Source organism: Oncorhynchus clarkii, chromosome 16, assembly GCF_045791955.1.
Source record: "Oncorhynchus clarkii lewisi isolate Uvic-CL-2024 chromosome 16, UVic_Ocla_1.0, whole genome shotgun sequence".
NCBI lineage: Eukaryota > Metazoa > Chordata > Actinopteri > Salmoniformes > Salmonidae > Oncorhynchus > Oncorhynchus clarkii.
In genome coordinates, this window is record NC_092162.1 from 71,719,987 (window position 1) to 71,742,946 (window position 22,960).

A 22,960-nucleotide genomic window follows, 5' to 3' on the forward strand; every position below is an offset into this window, starting at 1 on the left:
TTCTCTTTGCAGGAAAATCTGCAAAGCTGGTAAGGTTGTATCCCCCATATATATATAAACACCCCCCTTCCACTTGCCTCTTCCATTTTTGCAGTACTCCTGCAATTAGTTGGTTGTAGTTTTTGTTATCTGGATGTGTGACATAACTTCACAAGTCCTATTTATGATGTAATTTACAAACATTATACTTTTTATTTGATTATTTTATGTAAAAAAATTATCAATTAGTATATTTGAGTTTAACCACAACACTAGGAAGAGTCTTGGTGGTTCCAAACTTCTTTGATTTAAGAATGATTGAGGCCACTGTGTTCTTGGGAAACTTCAATGCTGCAGAAATGTTTTGGTACCCTTCCCCAGGTATGTGCCTCGACACAATCTTGTCTCGGAGCTCTACGGACAAGTCCTTCGACCTCATGTCTTGGTTTTTGCTCTGACATGCACTGTCAACTGTGGGGCCTTCATATAGACAGGTGTGTGCCTTTCCAAATCATGTCCAATCAATTGAATTTACCACAGGTTGGACTCCAATCAAGTTGTAGAAACATCTCAAGGATGATCAATGGAAACAGGATGCACCTGAGCTCAATATCGAGTCTCATAGCAAAGTGTCTGAAGACTTATGTAAATAAGGTATTTCTGTATTTTTTATTTTTTTAAATAAATGTTTACATACATTTGCAAACATTTCTAAAAAAACCTATGTTAGCTTAGTCATTGTGGGGTGTTGTGTGTAAATGTATGAGGGATAAATGAATGTAATCCATTTTAGCATAAGGCTGTAACGTAACAAAATGTGGAAAAAAGGGGGACGAGGTCTGAAAACGGTACGTATTATGTATAAATATGTACTGTTCCATTTGTACTTACAAACATTTTGTAGTTTTTTAAGGAACAATGCAATTTGTGGCCTGACGGACACCCTGTCTGAAAAATAAAAGGTCATTATGAATAAACCTCTACGGTTGGTTTCCCGGACACGGAACAAGTCTAGTCCTTGACTAAAATGTACATTTTGATAGAGAGTTTATATTCAGCATTCGTTTTAGTCCAGGACAAGGCTAAATCTGTGTGTTGGACACTCTACAGTATTGACTACATTAAGAGTGGCTGAGATAGTAAAGGGACCAGACAGTGTGAAGGGGACTTGGCTTGGGACAGGAAGGGGACCAGCCAGTGTGAAGTGGACTTGGCTTGGGACAGGAAGGGGACCAGACAGTGTGAAGTGGACTTGGCTTGGGACAGGAAGGGGACCAGACAGTGTGAAGGGGACTTGGCTTGGGACAGGAAGGGGACCAGACAGTGTGAAGGGGACTTGGCTTGGGACAGGAAGGGGACCAGACAGTGTGAAGGGGACTTGGCTTGGGACAGGAAGGGGACCAGACAGTGTGAAGTGGACTTGGCTTGGGACAGGAAGGGGACCAGACAGTGTGAAGGGGACTTGGCTTGGAACAGGAAGGGGACCAGACAGTGTGAAGGGGACTTGGCTTGGGACAGGAAGGGGACCAGACAGTGTGACGGGACAGGAAGGGGACCAGACAGTGTGAAGGGGACTTGGCTTGGGACAGGAAGGGGACCAGACAGTGTAAAGGGACTTGGCTTGGAACAGGAAGGGGATCAGACAGTGTGAAGGGACAGGAAGGGGATCAGACAGTGTGAAGGGACAGGAAGGGGACCAGACAGTGTGAAGGGTCTTGGATTGGGACAGGAAGGGGACCAGACAGTGTGAAGGGACTTGGATTGGGACAGGAAGGGGACCAGACAGTGTGAAGGGACTTGGCTTGGGACAGGAAGGGGACCAGACAGTGTGACGGGACAGTAATAATAATTTCATTTTCAAAATGTGGACTAGGTTGTAGAAACGTTTTGAGAAAAACGTCTAATTTAATCACATAGATTTAAATATTAAAGCAGCAAAATGTGAATACGTAGATTGTCACTACTAGTTACTATATAATATCATTCATGAGGCAGCTGTAATACAGCATCCCATCTAGTCCTTCCCACCAGCATCCCCTCTAGTCCTTCCCACCAGCAGCCCATCTAGTCCTTCCCACCAGCAGCCCATCTAGTCCTTCCGACCAGCAGCCCATCTAGTCCTTCCCACCTGCAGCCCCACTAGTCCTTCCCACCTGCAGCCCCTCTAGTCCTTCCCACCAGCAGCCCCTCTAGTCCTTCCCACCAGCAGCCCCTCTAGTCCTTCCCACCAGCTGCCCCTCTAGTCCTTCCCACCAGCAGCCCCTCTAGTCCTTCCCACCAGCAGCCCCATATAGTCCTTCCCACCAGCAGCCCCTCTAGTCCTTGGTTAGGCCCCTTCCCACCAGCATCCCCTCTAGTCCTTCCCACCAGCAGCACATCTAGTCCTTTCCACCAGCAGCCCCTCTAGTCCTTCCCACCAGCAGCCCCTCTAGTCCTTCCCACCAGCATCCCCTCTAGTCATTCCCACCAGCAGCCCATCTAGTCCTTGGTTAGGCCCCTTCCCACCAGCAGCCCCATCTAGTCCTTCCCACCAGCAGCCCATCTAGTCATTGGTTAGGCCCCTTCCCACCAGCAGCCCATCTAGTCCTTCCCACAAACAGCCCCTCTAGTCCTGCCTACCAGCAGCCCATCTAGTCCTTGGTTAGGCCCGTTCCCACCAGCAGCGCCTCTAGTCCTTCCCACCAGCAGCCCATCTAGTCCTTCCCACCAGCAGCCCATCTAGTCCTTCCCACCAGCAGCCCATCTAGTCCTTCCCACCAGCAGCCCATCTAGTCCTTCCCACCAGCAGCCCTCTAGTCCTTCCCACCAGCAGCCCCATCTCGTCCTTGGTTAGGCCCCTTCCCACCAGCAGCCCCTCTAGTCCTTCCCACCAGTATCCCATCTAGTCCTTGGTTAGGCCCCTTCCCACCAGCAGCCCCATCTAGTCCTTCCCACCAGCATCCCCTCTAGTCCTTCCCACCAGCAGCCCCTCTAGTCCTTCCCACCAGCAGCCCCTCTAGTCCTTCCCACCAGTAGCCCATCTAGTCCTTGGTTAGGCCCCTTCCCACCAGCAGCCCCTCTAGTCCTTCCCACCAGCAGCGCCTCTAGTCCTTCCCACCAGCAGCCCCATCTAGTCCTTTCCACCAGCAGCCCATCTAGTGCTTCCCACCAGTAGCCCCTCTAGTCCTTCCCACCAGTAGCCCCTCTAGTCCTTCCCACCAGCAGCCCAACTAGTCCTTCCCACCAGTAGCCCCTCTAGTCCTTCCCACCAGCAGCCCATCTAGTCATTCCCACCAGCAGCCCTTCTAGTCCTTCCCACCAGCAGCCCAATATAGTCCTTCCCACCAGCAGCCCTTCTATTCCTTCCCACCAGCAGCCACTCTAGTCCTTCCCACCAGCAGCCCATCTAGTCCTTGGTTAGGCCCCTTCCCACCAGTAGCCCCTCTAGTCCTTCCCACCAGCAGCCCATCTAGTCCTTGGTCAGGCCCCTTCCCACCAGCAGCCCATCTAGTCCTTCCCACCAGCAACCCCTCTAGTCCTGCCTACCAGCAGCCCATCTAGTCCTTGGTTAGGCCCGTTCCCACCAGCAGCCCCTCTAGTCCTTCCCACCAGCAGCCCATCTAGTCCTTCCCACCAGCAGCCCATCTAGTCCTTCCCACCAGCAGCCCATCTAGTCCTTCCCACCAGTAGCCCATCTAGTCCTTCCCACCAGCAGCCCCTCTAGTCCTTCCCACCAGTAGCCCCTCTAGTCCTTCCCACCAGTAGCCCATCTAGTCATTCCCATCTAGTCCTTCCCACCAGCAGCCCCTCTTCCCAGTCCTTCCCACCAGCAGCCCATCTAGCCCCTTCCCACCAGTAGTCCTTCCCACCAGTAGCCCATCTAGTCATTCCCACCAGCAGCCCTTCTAGTCCTTCCCACCAGCAGCCCAATATAGTCCTTCCCACCAGCAGCCCTTCTAGTCCTTCCCACCAGCAGCCACTCTAGTCCTTCCCACCAGCAGCCCATCTAGTCCTTGGTTAGGCCCCTTCCCACCAGTAGCCCCTCTAGTCCTTCCCACCAGCAGCCCCTCTAGTCCTTCCCACCAGCAGCCCATCTAGTCCTTCCCACCAGCAGCCCATCTAGTCCTTCCCACCAGCAGCCCATCTAGTCCTTCCTACCAGCAGCCCCTCTAGTCCTTCCCACCAGCAGCCCATCTAGTCCTTCCCTCCAGCAGCCCATCTAGTCCTTCCCACCAGCATCCCCTCTAGTCCTTCCCACCAGCAGCCCCTCTAGTCCTTCCCACCAGCAGCCCCTCTGGTCCTTCCTACCAGCAGCCCATCTAGTCCTTCCCACCAGCAGCCCCTCTAGTCCTTCCCACAAGCAGCCCCTCTAGTCTTTCCCACCAGCAGCCCCATCTAGTCCTTCCTACCAGCAGCCCATCTAGTCCTTCCCACCAGTAGCCCATCTAGTCCTTCCGACCAGCAGCCCATCTAGTCCTTCCCACCAGCAGCCCATCTAGTCCTTCCCACCTGAAGCCCCACTAGTCCTTCCCACCTGCAGCCCCTCTAGTCCTTCCCACCAGCAGCCCCTCTAGTCCTTCCCACCAGCAGCCCCTCTAGTCCTTCCCACCAGCTGCCCCTCTAGTCCTTCCCACCAGCAGCCCATCTAGTCCTTCCCACCAGCATCCCCTCTAGTCATTCCCACCAGCAGCCCATCTAGTCCTTGGTTAGGCCCCTTCCCACCAGCAGCCCCATCTAGTCCTTCCCACCAGCAGCCCATCTAGTCATTGGTTAGGCCCCTTCCCACCAGCAGCCCATCTAGTAATTCCCACCAGCAGCCCCTCTAGTCCTGCCCACCAACAGCCCATCTAGTCCTTGGTTAGGCCCCTTCCCACCAGCAGCCCATCTAGTCCTTCCCACCAACAGCCCCTCTAGTCCTGCCTACCAGCAGCCCATCTAGTCCTTGGTTAGGCCCGTTCCCACCAGCAGCGCCTCTAGTCCTTCCCACCAGCAGCCCATCTAGTCCTTCCCACCAGCAGCCCATCTAGTCCTTCCCACCAGCAGCCCATCTAGTCCTTCCCACCAGTAGCCCATCTAGTCCTTCCCACCAGCAGCCCTCTAGTCCTTCCCACCAGCAGCCCCATCTCGTCCTTGGTTAGGCCCCTTCCCACCAGCAGCCCCTCTAGTCCTTCCCACCAGTATCCCATCTAGTCCTTGGTTAGGCCCCTTCCCACCAGCAGCCCATCTAGTGCTTCCCACCAGCAGCCCATCTAGTCCTTCCCACCAGTAGCCCCTCTAGTCCTTCCCACCAGCAGCCCCTCTAGTCCTTGGTTAGGCCCCTTCCCACCAGTAGCCCCTCTAGTCCTGCCCACCTGCAGCCCCTCTAGTCCTTCCCACCTGCAGCCCCTCTAGTCCTGCCCACCTGCAGCCCCTCTAGTCCTTCCCACCAGTGATGGCAGGAGTTTCCATTCTAGGTAGCCTAGTGGTTAGAGTGTTGGACTAGTAACCGAAAGGTTGCTGGATCGAATTCTGTAGCTGACAAGGTAAAAAATCTGTAGTTCTGCCCCTTGAACAAGGCAGTTAACCCACTGTTCCGCTGTCATTGTAAATAAGAATTTGTTCTTAATTGACTTGCCTAGTTAAATAAAATGAGAGTATGTGAGAGAGTACCATATACCACCTACAGGTGGTTCCAGAATGGTAAGGCCTTTCAAACTGGAAACACCCAAACTCAAACGACTCCCATCTTTATGGAATAGCGAGTCACATAAAGCATTTTTCTGATGGTTTGTGTTGATGGTCTCTGGGTTTTTGTTTATATAGGTACAGTAAAATCATTATCACAGTTTAACAAAAAATGTTTAAATAAATAACATTAATAATCCTAACTTTAAAGCATTTTGACTGACAATAAGTCAAGTTAAGACCTAGGCATCATCTTCTGTCTAACTACATACATCTGTTGTCCTCAAACTCCCATTTCCCATTAAGCAGCTAACAATTCAATAGCATTTTTATTTGTCTTTTTTTTAAACATATTTTTCTTGTCCTTACCCCCCCACCCCCCCCCACCTGGGAAAGGAAAGTCTCTAAGCCCCTCTCCTCCCTGATTGATCAACTAACCACAGCTCAACCCAATGTTAATCATAGCAGTGAGGTGAGGGAGACAGTGGCCAGGTCAAAGGTGAAAGTTCAATAGTCAGAATCGGATTAGAGCAGCAGTGTCCAGGCAGTCTGGCAAAAAGGGGGGGGGGGTGGGGGGGTCAGGATTGGGAACGTTGTCTTTAACGTTGTGTGAACGTTGGAAAGTAGTCTGACTCACTCCAGTGTCTTATTGCCGAGTTTCTCTTATCTGAGCGCTCTTCCAAAATTAGGACATTTGTCAGGAGAAAGTACAATATATACAAATACAGTTTATATAAAACAAAAAAAAAGCAGATTTGTTGTATGTAAATCCAAATAATCAGTAGTTGATGCTGAAGCAGCTGTCACCACAAGCAGTTAAATACAACAGAAATAATGTGTCTGTCTCCTCCTGTGAAAAAACCCTGTGTCTTCCAGTTAACTTGGCTTGTCAAATGGAACCCTTTTCCCTGTATAGTGCACTACTTTTGACCAGAGCCCTATGTGGGTAGTGTACTATACAGGGAATAGGGAAGCATTTGTGGGTGTCTGTGCAGTCAGGAAATCCATATATGGCATGACGAAGTGAGTTCATCGTAAAAAATAAATAAAAAAACAACTGTGAAAGGAATTGGCAACCAAAAAAATCCCACAGAAAATTCCTACAACAATCATTAGAAAAATCCACAAAAGGATAAATATTTTATCCTTTAGTGGTTGTGCAATGGAGAGAGACAGAGGGGGAGTGGATGGAGAGAGACAGAGGGGGAGTGGATGGAGAGAGACAGAGGGGGAGTGGATGGAGAGAGACAGAGGAGGAGTGGATGGAGAGAGACAGAGGGGGAGTGGAGTGAGAGAGACAGAGGGGGAGTGGAGTGAGAGAGACAGAGGGGGAGTGGATGGAGAGAGAGACAGAGGGGGAGTGGATGGAGAGAGACAGAGGGGGAGTGGATGGAGAGAGACAGAGGGGGAGTGGAGTGAGAGAGACAGAGGGGGAGTGGATGGAGAGAGAGACAGAGGGGGAGTGGATGGAGAGAGAGACAGAGGGGGAGTGGATGGAGAGAGACAGAGGGGGAGTGGATGGAGAGAGACAGAGGGGGAGTGGATGGAGAGAGACAGAGGGGGAGTGGATGGAGAGAGACAAAGGGGGAGTGGATGGAAAGAGACAGAGGGGGAGTGGATGGAGAGAGACAGAGACCAGGGGTAGAGATGGAGTGAGGCAGAGAGAGAGGAGTGAAAGAGACAGCGAGGAAGAGCAGAGGGAGAGAGTAGAGAGAGAGAGAGAGATCAAGAATGTGACAGGGAGAGAGAAAGGAGTGTGAGTGAGTGAGTGAAATGTTGTGAACCTATGACTGAGGAGGTGTGGGAGCCTGGGTGAACCTAGGACTCTGAGGAGGTGTGGGAGCCTGGGTGAACCTAGGACTCTGAGGAGGTGTGGGAGCCTGGGTGAACCTAGGACTCTGAGGAGGTGTGGGAGCCTGGGTGAAGCTAGGACTCTGAGGAGGTGTGGGAGCCTGGGTGAACCTAGGACTCTGAGGAGGTGTGGGAGCCTGGGTGAACCTAGGACTCTGAGGAGGTGTGGGAGCCTGGGTGAACCTAGGACTCTGAGGAGGTGTGGGAGCCTGGGTGAACCTAGGACTCTGAGGAGGTGTGGGAGCCTGGGTGAACCTAGGACTCTGAGGAGGTGTGGGAGCCTGGGTGAACCTAGGACTCTGAGGAGGTGTGGGAGCCTGGGTGAAGCTAGGACTCTGAGGAGGTGTGGGAGCCTGGGTGAACCTAGGACTCTGAGGAGGTGTGGGAGCCTGGGTGAACCTAGGACTCTGAGGAGGTGTGGGAGCCTGGGTGAACCTAGGACTCTGAGGAGGTGTGGGAGCCTGGGTGAAGCTAGGACTCTGAGGAGGTGTGGGAGCCTGGGTGAACCTAGGACTCTGAGGAGGTGTGGGAGCCTGGGTGAACCTAGGACTCTGAGGAGGTGTGGGAGCCTGGGTGAACCTAGGACTCTGAGGAGGTGTGGGAGCCTGGGTGAACCTAGGACTCTGAGGAGGTGTGGGAGCCTGGGTGAACCTAGGACTCTGAGGAGGTGTGGGAGCCTGGGTGAACCTAGGACTCTGAGGAGGTGTGGGAGCCTGGGTGAAGCTAGGACTCTGAGGAGGTGTGGGAGCCTGGGTGAACCTAGGACTCTAAGGAGGTGTGGGAGCCTGGGTGAAGCTAGGACTCTGAGGAGGTGCAGGAGCCTGGGTGAACCTAGGACTCTGAAGAGGTGCAGGAGCCTGGGTGAACCTAGGACTCTGAGGGGGTGCAGGAGCCTGGGTGACGCTAGGACTCTGAGGAGGTGCGGGAGCCAGGGTGAAGCTAGGACTCTGAGGAGGTGCGGGAGCCTGGGTGAACCAGTGATCTGTAGAGAGACGAGTTGAGGAAACGAGGATAGGAGTCTCTGTGCATTAAGGTATAGATCTGAAGCTGGGCGTCCTCAAAGGTGTAGGGCGTAGGCTCCTGTATCTTCCTGTTAATCACCTCTCTCACCCGGGAGTCCAGACTCACCTGAGAGAGAGAGAGAGAGACACAGACAGACAGACAGACAGACAGACAGACAGACAGACAGACAGACAGACAGACAGACAGACAGACAGACAGAGAGGATGAAGGACAGAGAGGATGAAGGACAGAGATTAGCCATTGACTCTCAATAAACAAAATGTCAAAAAACACTCTAAATACCAGAGAAGAAAGGAAAGAGCATCACCACATCACAGTGAATTTGTAATGGTTTTCCAACCCAGTGAGTTTCTATAGTTGTACAGTAAATAGATATTAGAGGGATAAAGGGAGCATAGCGTCTATAAGCAATACAATAGTACCTTCCCCAGGACGAGACAGACAGACAAAGGGACTAGAGGGGCTGCTGGTGGGAAGGGGCCTAACCAATACAATAGTACCTTCCCCAGGACGAGACAGACAGACTAGATGAGTGGTCTCTCACTGGGGAGGCAGACAGACTAGATGAGTGGTCTCTCACTGGGGAGGCAGACAGACTAGATGAGTGGTCTCTCACTGAGGAGGCAGACAGACTAGATGAGTGGTCTCTCACTGAGGAGGCAGACAGACTAGATGAGTGGTCTCTCACTGAGGAGGCAGACAGACTAGATGAGTGGTCTCTCACTGAGGAGGCAGACAGACTAGATGAGTGGTCTCTCACTGAGGAGGAAGACAGACTAGATGAGTGGTCTCTCACTGAGGAGGCAGACAGACTAGATGAGTGGTCTCTCACTGAGGAGGCAGACAGACTAGATGAGTGGTCTCTCACTGAGGAGGCAGACAGACTAGATGAGTGGTCTCTCACCGGGGAGGCAGACAGACTAGATGAGTGGTCTCTCACTGGGGAGGCAGACAGACTAGATGAGTGGTCTCTCACTGAGGAGGCAGACAGACTAGGTGAGTGGTCTCTCACTTTGATAAAAACACACAGGTTCACTCGCACATACACAAAAACTATGAAAAGAAAACCTCAAAACACACTGGACACACGACAGTCCAGGCATTCATTCCACCACAGACATAAATGACAAATACGACCAGCGAGAAGGTCTTAACTCTGCTGTCAGTGGGTCAACAGAGATGCTTAGTGTGTGAGGCACTCGACAACATGAACGGGAAGAAAGACCGAAATCACATGAACATTATGGTGATGTATCTTAACAGAACATTATGGTGATGTATCTAACAGAACATTATGGTGATGTATCTTAACAGAACATTATAGTGATGTATCTTAACAGAACATTATGGTGATGTATCTAACAGAACATTATAGTGATGTATCTTAACAGAACATTATAGTGATGTATCTTAACAGAACATTATAGTGATGTATCTTAACAGAACAGAACATTATAGTGATGTATCTTAACAGAACATTATAGTGATGTATCTTAACAGAACATTATAGTGATGTATCTTAACAGAACATGAAGATTATAGTGATGTATCTTAACAGAACATTATAGTGATGTATCTTAACAGAACATTATAGTGATGTATCTTAACAGAACATTATGGTGATGTATCTTAACAGAACATTATAGTGATGTATCTTAACAGAACATTATGGTGATGTATCTTAACAGAACATTATAGTGATGTATCTTAACAGAACATTATGGTGATGTATCTAACAGAACATTATAGTGATGTATCTTAACAGAACAGAACATTATAGTGATGTATCTTAACAGAAGATTATAGTGATGTATCTTAACAGAAGATTATAGTGATGTATCTTAACAGAACATGAAGATTATAGTGATGTATCTTAACAGAACATTATAGTGATGTATCTTAACAGAACATTATGGTGATGTATCTTAACAGAACATTATGGTGATGTATCTTAACAGAACATTATAGTGATGTATCTTAACAGAACATTATGGTGATGTATCTTAACAGAACATTATAGTGATGTATCTTAACAGAACATTATAGTGATGTATCTTAACAGAACATTATAGTGATGTATCTTAACAGAACATTATGGTGATGTATCTTAACAGAACATTATTGTGATGTATCTTAACAGAACATTATAGTGATGTATCTTAACAGAACATTATGGTGATGTATCTTAACAGAACATTATGGTGATGTATCTTAACAGAACATTATAGTGATGTATCTTAACAGAACATGTACATTATGGTGATGTATCTTAACAGAACATTATAGTGATGTATCTTAACAGAACATCATAGTGATGTATCTTAACAGAACATGTACATTATGGTGATGTATCTTAACAGAACATCATAGTGATGTATCTTAACAGAACATGTACATTATGGTGATGTATCTTAACAGAACATTATAGTGATGTATCTTAACAGAACATCATAGTGATGTATCTTAACAGAACATTATTGTGATGTATCTTAACAGAACATTATAGTGATGTATCTTAACAGAACATTATAGTGATGTATCTAACAGAACATTATGGTGATGTATCTTAACAGAACATTATGGTGATGTATCTTAACAGAACATTATGGTGATGTATCTTAACAGAACATTATAGTGATGTATCTTAACAGAACATTATAGTGATGTATCTTAACAGAACATTATAGTGATGTATCTTAACAGAACATTATAGTGATGTATCTTAACAGAACATTATAGTGATGTATCTTAACAGAACATGTACATTATAGTGATGTATCTTAACAGAACATTATAGTGATGTATCTTAACAGAACATTATAGTGATGTATCTTAACAGAACATCATAGTGATGTATCTTAACAGAACATTATAGTGATGTATCTTAACAGAACATTATGGTGATGTATCTTAACAGAACATTATGGTGATGTATCTTAACAGAACATCATAGTGATGTATCTTAACAGAACATTATAGTGATGTATCTTAACAGAACATTATGGTGATGTATCTTAACAGAACATTATGGTGATGTATCTTAACAGAACATTATAGTGATGTATCTTAACAGAACATTATGGTGATGTATCTTAACAGAACATTATAGTGATGTATCTTAACAGAACATTATAGTGATGTATCTTAACAGAACATTATGGTGATGTATCTTAACAGAACATTATAGTGATGTATCTTAACAGAACATTATAGTGATGTATCTTAACAGAACATTATAGTGATGTATCTTAACAGAACAGAACATTATAGTGATGTATCTTAACAGAACATTATAGTGATGTATCTTAACAGAACAGAACATTATAGTGATGTATCTTAACAGAACATTATAGTGATGTATCTTAACAGAACATTATAGTGATGTATCTTAACAGAACAGAACATTATAGTGATGTATCTTAACAGAACATTATAGTGATGTATCTTAACAGAACATTATAGTGATGTATCTTAACAGAACATTATAGTGATGTATCTTAACAGAACAGAACATTATAGTGATGTATCTTAACAGAACATTATAGTGATGTATCTTAACAGAACAGAACATTATAGTGATGTATCTTAACAGAACATTATAGTGATGTATCTTAACAGAACATTATAGTGATGTATCTTAACAGAACAGAACATTATAGTGATGTATCTTAACAGAACATTATAGTGATGTATCTTAACAGAACATTATAGTGATGTATCTTAACAGAACATTATGGTGATGTATCTTAACAGAACATTATGGTGATGTATCTTAACAGAACATTATAGTGATGTATCTTAACAGAACATTATGGTGATGTATCTTAACAGAACATTATAGTGATGTATCTTAACAGAACATTATAGTGATGTATCTTAACAGAACATTATGGTGATGTATCTTAACAGAACATTATAGTGATGTATCTTAACAGAACATTATAGTGATGTATCTTAACAGAACATTATGGTGATGTATCTTAACAGAACATGTACATTATGGTGATGTATCTTAACAGAACATTATAGTGATGTATCTTAACAGAACATTATGGTGATGTATCTTAACAGAACATTATGGTGATGTATCTTAACAGAACATTATGGTGATGTATCTTAACAGAACATTATGGTGATGTATCTTAACAGAACATTATAGTGATGTATCTTAACAGAACATTATAGTGATGTATCTTAACAGAACATTATGGTGATGTATCTTAACAGAACATTATAGTGATGTATCTTAACAGAACATTATAGTGATGTATCTTAACAGAACATTATGGTGATGTATCTTAACAGAACATGTACATTATGGTGATGTATCTTAACAGAACATTATAGTGATGTATCTTAACAGAACATTATGGTGATGTATCTTAACAGAACATTATGGTGATGTATCTTAACAGAACATTATGGTGATGTATCTTAACAGAACATTATAGTGATGTATCTTAACAGAACATTATACTGATGTATCTTAACAGAACATTATAGTGATGTATCTTAACAGAACATTATAGTGATGTATCTTAACAGAACATTATGGTGATGTATCTTAACAGAACATTATAGTGATGTATCTTAACAGAACATTATAGTGATGTATCTTAACAGAACATTATAGTGATGTATCTTAACAGAACATTATAGTGATGTATCTAACAGAACATTATAGTGATGTATCTTAACAGAACATTATAGTGATGTATCTTAACAGAACATTATGGTGATGTATCTTAACAGAACATTATAGTGATGTATCTTAACAGAACATTATGGTGATGTATCTTAACAGAACATTATAGTGATGTATCTTAACAGAACATTATAGTGGTGTATCTTAACAGAACATCATAGTGATGTATCTTAACAGAACATCATAGTGATGTATCTTAACAGAGCATTATAGTGATGTATCTAACAGAACATTATAGTGATGTATCTTAACAGAACATTATAGTGATGTATCTTAACAGAACATTATAGTGATGTATCTTAACAGAACATTATGGTGATGTATCTTAACAGAACATTATAGTGATGTATCTTAACAGAACATTATGGTGATGTATCTTAACAGAACATTATAGTGATGTATCTTAACAGAACATTATAGTGGTGTATCTTAACAGAACATCATAGTGATGTATCTTAACAGAACATTATAGTGATGTATCTTAACAGAACATTATAGTGATGTATCTTAACAGAAAAGGAAACACCATTCTAAACAACACACCTGGGGAAACACCATTCTAAACAACACACCTGGGGAAACACCATTCTAAACAACACACCTGGGGAAACACCATTCTAAACAACACACCTGGGGAAACACCATTCTAAACAACACACCTGGGGAAACACCATTCTATACAGCACACCTGGGGAAACACCATTCTAAACAACACACCTGGGGAAACACCATTCTAAACAACACACCTGGGGAAACACCATTCTAAACAACACACCTGGGGAAACACCATTCTAAACAGCACACCTGGGGAAACACCATTCTAAACAACACACCTGGGGAAACACCATTCTAAACAGCACACCTGGGGAAACACCATTCTAAACAGCACACCTGCGGAAACACCATTCTAAACAACACACCTGAGACAACACCATTCTAAACAGCACACCTGGGGAAACACCATTCTAAACAGCACACCTGGGGAAACACCATTCTAAACAGCACACCTCGGGAAACACCATTCTAAACAACACACCTGGGGAAACACCATTCTAAACAGCACACCTGCGGAAACACCATTCTAAACAACACACCTGAGACAACACCATTCTAAACAGCACACCTGGGGAAACACCATTCTAAACAGCACACCTGGGGAAACACCATTCTAAACAACACACCTGCGGAAACACCATTCTAAACAGCACACCTGGGGAAACACCATTCTAAACAGCACACCTGGGGAAACACCATTCTAAACAACACACCTGGGGAAACACCATTCTAAACAGCACACCAGAGACAACACCATTCTAAACAGATCAACTGGGGAAACACCATTCTAAACAGCACACCTGAGACATCACCATCCTAAACAGCACACCTGGGGAAACACCATTCTAAACAGCACACCTGGGGAAACACCATTCTAAACAACACACCTGGGGAAACACCATTCTAAACAGCACACCTGGGGAAACACCATTCTAAACAGCACACCTGTGGAAACCCCATTCTAAACAACACACCTGGGGAAACACCATTCTAAACACACCTGGGGAAACACCATTCTAAAACAGCACACCTGCGGAAACACCATTCTAAACAACACACCTGGGACAACACCATTCTAAACAGCACACCTGAGACAACACCATTCTAAACAACACACCTGAGACAATACCATTCTAAACAACACACCTGGGGAAACACCATTCTAAACAACACACCTGGGGAAACACCATTCTAAACAACACACCTGGGGAAACACCATTCTAAACAACACACCTATGGAAACACCATTCTAAACAGCACACCTGGGGAAACACCATTCTAAACAACACACCTGGGGAAACACCATTCTAAACAGCACACCTGGGGAAACACCATTCTAAACAGCACACCTGGGGAAACACCATTCTAAACAACACACCTGGGGAAACACCATTCTAAACAGCACACCTGGGGAAACACCATTCTAAACAACACACCTGGGGAAACACCATTCTAAACAACACACCTGGGGAATCACCATTCTAAACAACACACCTGGGGAAACACCATTCTAAACACACCTGGGGAAACACCATTCTAAACAGCACACCTGGGGAAACAGCATTCTAAACAGCACACCTGATGGCGGTTCCATATGTGATCAAAATCTCTGTTAGAAACTTAAAGGGGGAATCTAAAGATGCAACAACTATGATGGCTTGCTAATATGACCAGGATTGTGCCTTTGGCTTCTGGACAACGAAAGAAAGTTGAAATGAAAACCAATAGAACAGGAGGGAAAATACATAGTGGTGGGTCCAATATAACAGGAGAGAGATGACATAGTGGTGAGTCTAATAGAACAGGAGAGAGATGACATAGTGGTGGATCTAATAGAACAGGAGAGATATGACATAGTGGTGGGTCCAATAGAACAGGAGAGAGATGACATAGTGGTGAGTCTAATAGAACAGGAGAGAGATGACATAGTGGTGGATCTAATAGAACAGGTGAGAGATGACATAGTGGTGGATCCAATAGAACAGGAGAGAGATGACATAGTGGTGGTTCTAATAGAACAGGAGAGAGATGACATAGTGGTGGATCCAATAGAACATGAGAGAGATGACATAGTGGTGGGTCCAATAGAACAGGAGAGAGATGACATAGTGGTGGGTCCAATAGAACAGGAGAGAGATGACATAGTGGGGGGTCCTATATAACAGGAGAGAGATGACATAGTGGTGGGTCCTATATAACAGGAGAGAGATGACATAGTGGTGGGTCCTATAGAACAGGAGAGAGATGACATAGTGGTGGGTCCTATATAACAGGAGAGAGATGACATAGTGGTGGATCCAATAGAACAGGAGAGAGATGACATAGTGGTGGGTCCAATAGAACAGGAGAGAGATGACATAGTGGTGGGTCCTATATAACAGGAGAGAGATGACATAGTGGTGGATCCAATAGAACAGGAGAGAGATGACATAGTGGTGGGTCCAATAGAACAGGAGAGAGATGACATAGTGGTGGGTCTAATAGAACATGAGAGAGATGACATAGTGGTGGATCCAATAGAACAGGAGAGAGATGACATAGTGGTGGGTCCAATAGAACAGGAGAGAGATGACATAGTGGTGGGTCCTATATAACAGGAGAGAGATGACATAGTGGTGGTTCTAATAGAACAGGAGAGAGATGACATAGTGGTGGATCTAATAGAACAGGAGAGAGATGACATAGTGGTGGGTCTAATAGAACATGAGAGAGATGACATAGTGGTGGATCCAATAGAACAGGAGAGAGATGACATAGTGGTGGATCTAATAGAACAGGAGAGAGATGACATAGTGGTGGATCTAATAGAACAGGAGAGAGATGACATAGTGGTGGATCCAATAGAACAGGAGAGAGATGACATAGTGGTGGATCTAATAGAACAGGAGAGAGATGACATAGTGGTGGATCTAATAGAACAGGAGAGAGATGACATAGTGGTGGATCTAATAGAACAGGAGAGAGATGACATAGTGGTGGGTCCAATAGAACAGGAGAGAGATGACATAGTGGTGGGTCCAATAGAACAGGAGAGAGATGACATAGTGGTGGGTCCAATAGAACAGGAGAGAGATGACATAGTGGTGGGTCCAATAGAACAGGAGAGAGATGACATAGTGGTGGGTCCAATAGAACAGGAGAGAGATGACATAGCGGTGGATCTAATAGAATAGGAGAGAGATGACATAGCGGTGGATCTAATAGAATAGGAGAGAGATGACATAGTGGTGGGTCTAATAGAACAGGAGAGAGATGACATAGTGGTGGGTCCAATAGAATAGGAGAGAGATGACATAGTGGTGGGTCCAATAGAACAGGAGAGATATGACATAGTGGTGGGTCCAATAGAACAGGAGAGATATGACATAGTGGTGGGTCCAATAGAACAGGAGAGATATGACATAGTGGTGGGTCCAATAGAACAGGAGAGATATGACATAGTGGTGGGTCCAATAGAACAGGAGAGATATGACATAGTGGTGGGTCCAATAGAACAGGAGAGATATGACATAGTGGTGGGTCCAATAGAACAGGAGAGATATGACATAGTGGTGGGTCCAATAGAACAGGAGAGATATGACATAGTGGTGGGTCCAATAGAACAGGAGAGATATGACATAGTGGTGGGTCCAATAGAACAGGAGAGAGATGACATAGTGGTGGGTCCAATAGAACAGGAGAGAGATGACATAGTGGTGGGTCCAATAGAATAGGAGAGAGATGACATAGTGGTGGGTCCTATATAACAGGAGAGAGATGACATAGTGGTGGGTCCTATATAACAGGTGAGAGATGACATAGTGGTGGATCCTATATAACAGGAGAGAGATGACATAGTGGTGGGTCCTATATAACAGGTGAGAGATGACATAGTGGTGGATCCTATATAACAGGAGAGAGATGACATAGTGGTGGATCCTATATAACAGGAGAGAGATGACATAGTGGTGGGTCCTATATAACAGGTGAGAGATGACATAGTGGTGGATCCTATATAACAGGAGAGAGATGACATAGTGGTGGATCCTATATAACAGGAGAGAGATGACATAGCGGTGGGTCCAATAGAACAGGAGAGAGATGACATAGTGGTGGGTCCAATAGAACAGGAGAGAGATGAAATAGTGGTGGATCTAATAGAACAGGAGAGAGATGACATAGCGGTGGGTCCAATAGAACAGGAGAGAGATGACATAGTGGTTGGTCCTATATAATAGGAGAGAGATGACATAGTGGTGGGTCCAATAGAACAGGAGAGAGATGACATAGTGGTGGGTCCTATATAATAGGAGAGAGATGACATAGCGGTGGGTCCAATAGAACAGGAGAGAGATGACATAGTGGTGACTCCTATATAACAGGAGAGAGATGACATAGTGGTGGATCCTATATAACAGGAGAGAGATGACATAGTGGTGGATCTAATATAACAGGAGAGAGATGACATAGTGGTGGATCTAATAGAACAGGAGAGAGATGACATAGCGGTGGGTCCAATAGAACAGGAGAGAGATGACATAGTGGTTGGTCCTATATAATAGGAGAGAGATGACATAGTGGTGGATCCAATAGAACAGGAGAGAGATGACATAGCGGTGGGTCCAATAGAACAGGAGAGAGATGACATAGTGGTGGGTCCTATATAATAGGAGAGAGATGACATAGTGGTGGATCTAATAGAACAGGAGAGAGATGACATAGCGGTGGGTCCAATAGAACAGGAGAGAGATGACATAGTGGTTGGTCCTATATAATAGGAGAGAGATGACATAGTGGTGGATCCAATAGAACAGGAGAGAGATGACATAGTGGTGGGTCCTATATAACAGGAGAGAGATGACATAGTGGTGGGTCCAATAGGGAGGTAAATGTAAATAAAATGCCCAAAACTATATAATTACTCCTCTATATTCATAAATAAAATCATTCTAAATACTTCACAAGAAAGCATGACTTAGAAAGCATGACTTAGAAAGCATGACTTAGCATGACTTAGCCAAAGGAATCGAGGATCATTAGCTTATCTTTTTAAATCACAAGCTGGTAGGCCTTTGACCAGTTGGGAAGCATGGCAGCAGGCCTAGCTGATTACTGAGCTGCGGCCGTCAGGGAAAAACATCTCAAATGTGTGTGAAGATATAGACCAGTCTCTCTCTCCAGAATGGCTCAGCAGGACAAGGGTGTGTGGTGAAGATATAGACCAGTCTCTCTCTCCAGAATGCCTCAGCAGGACAAGGGTGTGTGGTGAAGATATAGACCAGTCTCTCTCTCCAGACTGGCTCAGCAGGGCAGGGGTGTGTGGTGAAGATATAGACCAGTCTCTCTCTCCAGACTGGCTAAGCAGGACAAGGGTGTGTGGTGATGATGTAGACCAGTCTCTCTCTCCAGAATGGCTCAGCAGGGCAGGGGTGTGTGGTGAAGATATAGACCAGTCTCTCTCTCCGGAATGGATCAGCAGGGCAGGGGTGTGTGGTGAAGATATAGACCAGTCTCTCTCTCCAGAATGGCTCAGCAGGACAAGGGTTTGTGGTGAAGATATAGACCAGTCTCTCTCTCCAGAATGGCTCAGCAGGGCAGGGGTGTGTGGTGAAGATATAGACCAGTCTCTCTCTCCAGAATGGCTCAGCAGGACAAGGGTTTGTGGTGAAGATATAGACCAGTCTCTCTCTCCAGAATGGATCAGCAGGGCAGGGGTGTGTGGTGAAGATATAGACCAGTCTCTCTCCAGACTGGCTCAGCAGGGCAGTGGTGTGTGGTGAAGATATAGACCAGTCTCTCTCCAGAATGGCTCAGCTGTCTCACGCCAATTATTGCGCATTGTTTCATCGTGTGAATTGTTTGCCCTTTTGATTTGTATCAATTCCCCATTACATATGTCACCAGTATTAAATATACCGTTAATCCCGATCATTTGGTTACATTCATTTCATGCATGTATTAATCACAGTCATTGATTACCGTTCTCTTTCTCTGAGTGGAAATGTTGTTCACAACCAGATGCACTTGTGAGAAACAAGTTTTGGTTAATTTCAAAACCATAATTTATGAGATTTGTCAAATTGAGCAATGGACATGTGTCTGGTCTCTCTGTCCTGATAATGATGAGGGAGCATGTGTCTGGTCTCTCTGTCCTGATAATGTTGCTGGAGCATGTGTCTGGTCTCTCTGTCCTGATAATGTTGATGGAGCATGTGTCTGGTGTCTCTGTCCTGATAATGATGAGGGAGCATGTGTCTGTTCTCTCTGTCCTGATAATGTTGATGGAGCTTGTGTCTGGTGTCTCTGTCCTGATAATGTTGAAGGAGCATCTGTCTGGTCTCTGTCCTGATAATGTTGATGGAGCATGTGTCTGTTCTCTCTGTCCTGATAATGTTGAGGGAGCATGTGTCTGGTCTCTGTCCTGATAATGTTGAGGGTGCATGTGTCTGGTCTCTCTGTCCTGATAATGTTGCTGGACCATGTGTCTGGTCTCTCTGTCCTGATAATGTTGATGGGGCATGTGTCTGGTCTCTCTGTCCTGATAATGTTGAGGGAGCATGTGTCTGGTCTCTCTGTCCTGATAATGTTGAGGTAGCATGTGTCTGGTCTCTCTGTCCTGATAATGACGAGGGAGCATGTGTCTGGTCTCTGTCCTGATAATGTTGAGGGAGCATGTGTCTGGTCTCTCTGTCCTGATAATGTTAATGGGGCATGTGTCTGGTCTCTCTGTCCTGATAATGTTGATGGAGCATGTGTCTGGTCTCTCTGTCCTGATAATGTTGATGGAGCATGTGCCTGGTCTCTCTGCCCAGATAATGTTGAGGGAAAACGCACGCCTGAGCATGCTGCCCAGAAATGTAGAAAAGTTAACATTTTTTAAGATACATTACAAATGATAATATATTAAAAAATATATTTCCTGACAGTATGCTATTTGAAAAATATTTCCAACAATCTCCCCTTCGACAATCACCAGTCTTCGGTGTGAAAGAGTAATGGAAGTTATAGGCTTGCTGCTGCATTGGCCTACAGGCTATGAGTTCCATGCGCTCATTTCTTAAATTGTAAGGTTTCCCCGCCTATGAAGTCTTTATATAAAAATAATTGCCTCCATGTTTCCATGGTTGTATTTTGCCAATAGGCTACTTTGAAGCAAGGTAAGACGTGTCTCATAATATGAAATAAAACATACCGGTTTCAAACAATTAAGTCTGTTTTCTAAATGTATACTGCCTCCAGCTCACATTGTAAAGTGGTGGGTGACGAGGCAATAGCCGTTTGCCTGGACTTGAATGGTGAACGAGGAAGTGCTCCTTCTATTACCAGTTGAGAAAAAAAAAACCATTCAAAGCACTTTCTGATACAAAACAGTTTTTAACACGCGATTTGCATTATTTGTTTTACTCCAGCAACAACAAGTTGAAGATCAATCACGTGTGATTAGTTGTGTTGGATAAATAAGATACATGATTTGTATTATTTAAATTTACCCTTATTTAACTATTTGACTAAAGAAAATACACACACACCAATTAAAAGCCACTAAATTATTAAAAAGATAGTAGAGGTCAGAAGAGGAAGGTAGAGGAGGGCAGAGGATAGTAGAGGATAGTAGAGGATGGTAGAGGAGGGTAGAGGACAGTAGAGGAGGGTAGAGGATAGTAGAGGAGGGTAGAGGACAGTAGAGGAGGGTAGAGGACAGTAGAGGAGGGTAGAGGAGGGTAGAGGATAGTAGAGGAGGGTAGAGGATAGTAGAGGAGGGCAGAGGATAGTAGAGGATAGTAGAGGAGGGTAGAGGATAGTAGAGGAGGGTAGAGGATAGTAGATGATAGTAGAGGATATTAGAGGAGGGTAGAGGATAGTAGGGGATAGTAGAGGAGGGCAGAGGATAGTAGAGGACAGTAGAGGATAGTAGAGGAGGGTAGAGGATAGTACAGGAGAGCAGAGGATAGTAGAGTAGGGTAGAGGATAGTAGAGGAGGGTAGACGATATTAGAGGAGGGCAGATGGTAGAAGAGGAGGGCGGAGATTTATGAGGAGGGCAGAGGGTAGAAGAAGAGGGCAAAGGATAGTGGAGGATATTAGAGGAGGGTAGAGGATAGTAGAGGAGGGTAGAGGATATTAGAGGAGGGTAGAAGATAGTAGAGGATATTAGAGGAGGGTAGAGGATAGTAGAGGATATTAGAGGAGGGTGGAGGATAGTAGAGGATATTAGAGGATAGTAGAGGAGGGCAGAGTATAGTAGAGGATATTAGAGGAGGGTATAGGATAGTAGAGGATATTAGAGGAGGGTAGAGGATAGTAGAGGATATTAGAGGAGGGTAGAGGATAGTAGAGGATAGTAGAGGAGGGCAGAGGATAGTAGAGGATAGTAGAGGAGGGTATAGGATAGTAGAGTATAGTAGAGGATATTAGAGGAGGGTAGAGGATATTAGAGGAGGTAAGAGGAGGGTAGAGGATAGTAGAGGAGGGTAAAGGATAGTAGAGGATAGTAGAGGAGGGCAGAGGATAGTAGAGGAGGGTAGAGGATAGTAGAGGAGGGCAGAGGATAGTAGAGGATAGTAGAGGAGGGCAGAGGATAGTAGAGGATAGTAGAGGAGGGTATAGGATAGTAGAGGATAGTAGAGGATAGTAGAGGAGGGTAGAGGATAGTAGAGGAGGGTAAAGGATAGTAGAGGATAGTAGAGGAGGGTAGAGGATAGTAGAGGATAGTAGAGGAGGTTAGAGGATAGTAGAAGATAGTAGAGGAGGGTAGAAGGGGGTAAAGCTTTATAGCTGGCCTGCATTGCCCTGTATGGCTCCACACGATTTAGAGACAGACCAGGAAACTAACGGACACACTAAGTGCTTAGCACTTCTGAAGAATACTGGCCATAATTTGAAAACCGAGTGGAGAATCTGTAAAAATGTTGTCAGTCAGATGTCCACCAGTGGGTGGTCTCTAAAACACAGGGCGCCAAATGGTCGGCAGACGAATGGTAGAGCAACGTTAGGTGTGGTGTATGTGGTCCTGCTTTGCTGATTTCAAAAAAGCTTTTGACTGAATTTGGCATATGAGGGTCTGCAATATAAATTGATGGAAAGTGGTGTTAGGGGAACATACAACACTATAAAATCTATGTACACAAACAAACAGTGTGAGGTATAAATTGGCAAAAAACACATTTCTTTCCACAGGGCTGTGGGGTGAGACAGGGAAGCAGCTTAAGCCCCACCCTATTCAACA

At 45.0% G+C, this 22,960-nt stretch overlaps 1 protein-coding gene across 1 annotated transcript in view; it reads right to left on the reverse strand.

Moving 5' to 3' along the window:
• Window positions 1–8,338: 8,338 nt before the first annotated feature.
• The window catches only part of LOC139367792 (regulator of G-protein signaling 20-like), a 112,339-nt gene continuing 97,717 nt past the window's right edge, over window positions 8,339–22,960 (reverse strand). Inside the window, exon 6 of the mRNA XM_071106126.1 lies at window positions 8,339–8,601. Within this exon, the coding sequence (XP_070962227.1) occupies window positions 8,413–8,601 (189 nt within the window). The 3' untranslated portion in view covers window positions 8,339–8,412. The remainder of the gene's footprint in view (window positions 8,602–22,960) is intronic.